We start from the raw sequence: 3,750 nt of genomic DNA, 5'->3' as shown, positions 1-3,750 counted from the left end.
GCCGCCGCCGCCGCCGCCGCCCCGAGGCCCCGCCGGACGCGGCCTCTGTCGGCCCGCGCCCCCGCCCGCCCCGCTCGCCCCTCGCTCCTGGCAGAGTCCCCTCGCGGCGGCAGATGTGTGTGGGGTCAGCCCACGGCGGGGACTATGGTGAAATTCCCGGCGCTCACGCACTACTGGCCCCTGATCCGGTTCCTGGTGCCCCTGGGCATCACCAACATAGCCATCGACTTCGGGGAGCAGGTAAGCCCCGGCCGCGCCCCCCGCCCAGCCGGCGCAGCGCCGCCCCGCGCCCTGCACCCCGCGCCCCGCACCCTCCGCGCGGCGCCCCGCACCCAGCGCCCAGCACCCTGCGCTCCCCGGTCGCTCTGCCTCGGCCTTAGACGCTCCGGAGCCAGGGAATGGGGGCAGTGGGGAGTCACCTGCTCCTAGTCTCTTTTTATCCTGGAACATTTGGGATTGCAGCTTGTCAAGGATGACTTTTCTAGCACCCCATTCCCTCCCTCCCCCCAATTATTCAGCAGACTTTTCCAGCCCTCTCTGGAAAATGTTAAAAAGACCGGATGGCGTGAAGCTGCACCTATAGAAGGGTTTTTAGTGCACAGGAGTATTATATAATTTGTGATTATGTAAACCTCAGCTCCGTAACTAAAATGTAGTTTCTAGTAGGTTAAGTGCAGGGTTCATATTTATCTAGGGTTGGTGGAGATGGTGCTGTGGGGAGACTTTGTATTATAACGTGTCCAAGTTGATTTCCCAGATATTTCTAATTTTTAGACATTTGTTTTGTAGCCCAGGTAAAGATTGGGGGTGTCCCAACTGTGTCCTGATAAGCCGACCTTTGGCCATTTCTAGTTTGGCATTTCTTCTTTTTTCTTTTTCTTTTTTTCAAGGACCACTACAGAAGGGAAGCACAATTTTGTTTCGTGTTGCCTTCTCGTCCTTGTTTCTTTTTCATGTTTTCTCCATGTGGCGTCTTTGCAAATCGTGCTCTGCAGGCGGCGGGGCATTGGTACCCTGCACTTTGCCTGTGAGGACCGTTTTCTCAGGGCCTCCAACAAGATGCAGTTGCATTCTAAGGCCCAGGGAAGATTTGGGGATGGGGGCGCCAGTAGCATGCCATCTTGATGGGCAGGTGTCCGAAGTCACCAGGGCATGTGATGAGCAACACCCCTGGTATTGTGCTATCGTCTTTTTTCCTGTAAGTCCAGAGACTTAAAAGGATATTTATATGGAGTATGCACCTGTTTTGATGCACTGCTAATTTTAAAAGCCAAGCAGCTTTTCAAAAGGCAGTTACAGACCCGAGATTTGCTTGACTCCGTCGTCTGATGAATATCTGCTTGGATTTGTCTCCTCTGCTCAGAACTTTTGAACAGTTGCAACTCTATTAGCTCCTTGGTATGTAGCCAACATTGTAAACTTCTTTTTACTTTGAATTGTATTGCTGATAGGTGCTCACAGTACGGCATATTCTCTAGAGACCTTTGTCTAGGAAGCCCACCAGTTTCTTCTGATGAAATATTGTGTCTTTTTGTTGCCACTGAGCCCTGCCAGTCCTTGGGGTACAACGGTACCCCAAGGGCTTCTCCTTCTCTCCTGCTCCACCTTGTTCCTGTCCACTTTCCCTTCTTTCATAAGTAACTAGTAATTTTGAGCATTTCCTATCATCTATGGGAAAGTTTTGAGACATGAATTTACTACATTGCACATTTTAGATGAGTCAGATGCTGTATATTTACCTGAACCTTTTGCTATTTTAAGGCTTGTATTCTTGGAGCTGCCCCAAAGATTGTCAGAAAGCTGGGACTGTTCTGAACGAGGGAGAGAGGGGGAGAGAGAGAGAGAGAGAGAGAGAGAGAGAGAGAGAGTATGTGTGTGTGTGTGTGTGTGTGTGTGTGTAAGAATCATATAGGGATAACTAGTGGAAATAAGAGTAGTCTTTGTTGTAAGTAAATGACCTAAAGCATACCACAGTACTGCCTCCCATTTGTCTGATTTAATAAAAGGCTGATGTAACGAGGTCAGATTTTGGTATAAGGAAAAGGATCTCCTTAGATCACAAAAGGGAGGCTAGACATAAGAAACAACTATACAGATGGTTTATGGGTCTAATAATTCAAATTCATCCTTAAAACATTGCTAACTTGATTATCATAGCTGATGTAAGTAAAGTACTAAAAGAGTTGTCTTTTTGCACAGAAGCAAAATGTTATCAACAAGTGTCATTTGAGGTCCTTTTCTCGAAAACACCAGAGTATTTATGAGGTTATAGGCTGCCTGGTGGTGGAGATATTTTATCACAGAGTTAGGGGTGGAGCGATAGGGGGAAGAAATTGATAGGTTTCCAAAACCTTGCTTTGCCCTCTGGTGTCAAATGATAATTGTTTTGCAAAATGGTACAAGGTGAGAACGGTACTTACTCTCAGTATTAAACTAGAGGGAAAGAATTACAGTGGGAGCTAAGGAGTGGCCTGGTATATGTGGGTGATGAATAGAAGAACATTTTACCCCAAATGCTCTGAAGCACAGTAAAGAAGAGGGGAAATGAACCAATTTGCAAAAGTGGGTCTACGTTAGACTTCTGAAAATATGCAGCTCTTCACGTGAATTTGTATGGAGTTCCGGACAGATGGACATGTGTAGGTCCTGCCACTGAGTGGGCAGGTGTATTATACCTTGCTGTGAGTGAATGATGACTCATATGTGAGTGCTTTACAAATCCTAAGGTAGAGGAGAGGAGATACAGTATTACAAAGGTAAATGTAGCCTGTTGGTCACGTGCTTTTTTTTTTTTTTTCTTTTTTAAGACAGTCTCGCTCTGTCACCCTGGGTAGAGTGCAGTGGTGTCATTGTAGCTCACTGCAACCTCAAACTCCTGGGCTGAAGTGATCCTACTGCCACAGCCTCCCGAGTAGCTGGGACTACAGGCACCCACCACCACGCCTGGCTAATTTTTCTATGTTTAGTAGACACCAGGTCTTGCTCTTGCTCAGGCTGGTCTGGAACTCCTGAGCTCAAACAGTCATCCCACCTCAGCCTCGAAGAGTGCTAGGATTATAGGCGTGCACCACCACACCTGGTGATCACATGCTTTAGAGATGATTAAGAGATGTAAAATTAAAAAAAAAAATCCCATTAGCTTTTAAGTCTCTGGCTCATCAAGAACAGAAGAATAGCAAAATCATTTTAAATGTTTCCTAGATGTGGTATTTTTATGATTATAAACATTGCAGTTTATGGCTTCTTTAGAGATCCAGCTATGTAGAGATTCCACTGAAGCTTGAATAAACTGCTCATATGTGACTGTGTAAAGGAATTACGCGTTAATGACTCCAAGGCCATCAGTGTGTGTGGAGGGGCTATGAAGCCTTGTAACAATCTCTCCAGAACCTTCTGATATTCTTCACAAACATTATCTGTTGTATGTAGATTTCTCAGTCATTTTATAGCTCAGTCAGGGAGGAAACCCAAATATTATGGAGTATTTATTCTAACAAAACTAGCAAAACCTATTATCATATTTTTTCAATTTTGGTAGTGGCAGTAATTTGAGGAGGTGAGGAGAAAGGTTGAATTCTACACTGAAAAAAAAAAGCTACATGGAATAAGTGATCTGCTTTTTATTTTTTATTTTTTTTATTGTTTTTTTTTGAGACAGAGTCTCACTGTGTTGCCCTGGCTAGAGTGAGTGCCATGGCGTCAGCCTAGCTCACAGCAACCTCAAACTCCTGGGCTCAAGCAATCCTCCTG

The 3,750-nt window shown here is 45.7% G+C and overlaps 1 protein-coding gene across 1 annotated transcript in view; it reads left to right on the top strand.

Moving 5' to 3' along the window:
- The first annotated feature begins 12 nt into the window (after positions 1–12).
- Positions 13–3,750, top strand: part of ANKH (ANKH inorganic pyrophosphate transport regulator) — a 170,986-nt gene continuing 167,248 nt past the window's right edge. Inside the window, exon 1 of the mRNA XM_012642670.1 lies at positions 13–240. Within this exon, the coding sequence (XP_012498124.1) occupies positions 145–240 (96 nt within the window). The 5' untranslated portion in view covers positions 13–144. The remainder of the gene's footprint in view (positions 241–3,750) is intronic.

This window comes from Propithecus coquereli, unplaced genomic scaffold (assembly GCF_000956105.1).
Source record: "Propithecus coquereli isolate 6110/MARCELLA unplaced genomic scaffold, Pcoq_1.0 Scaffold100, whole genome shotgun sequence".
Lineage (NCBI taxonomy): Eukaryota > Metazoa > Chordata > Mammalia > Primates > Indriidae > Propithecus > Propithecus coquereli.
The sequence above is the reverse complement of the archived record's forward strand: the minus strand, read 5'-3'. Positions and strand labels throughout refer to the sequence as shown.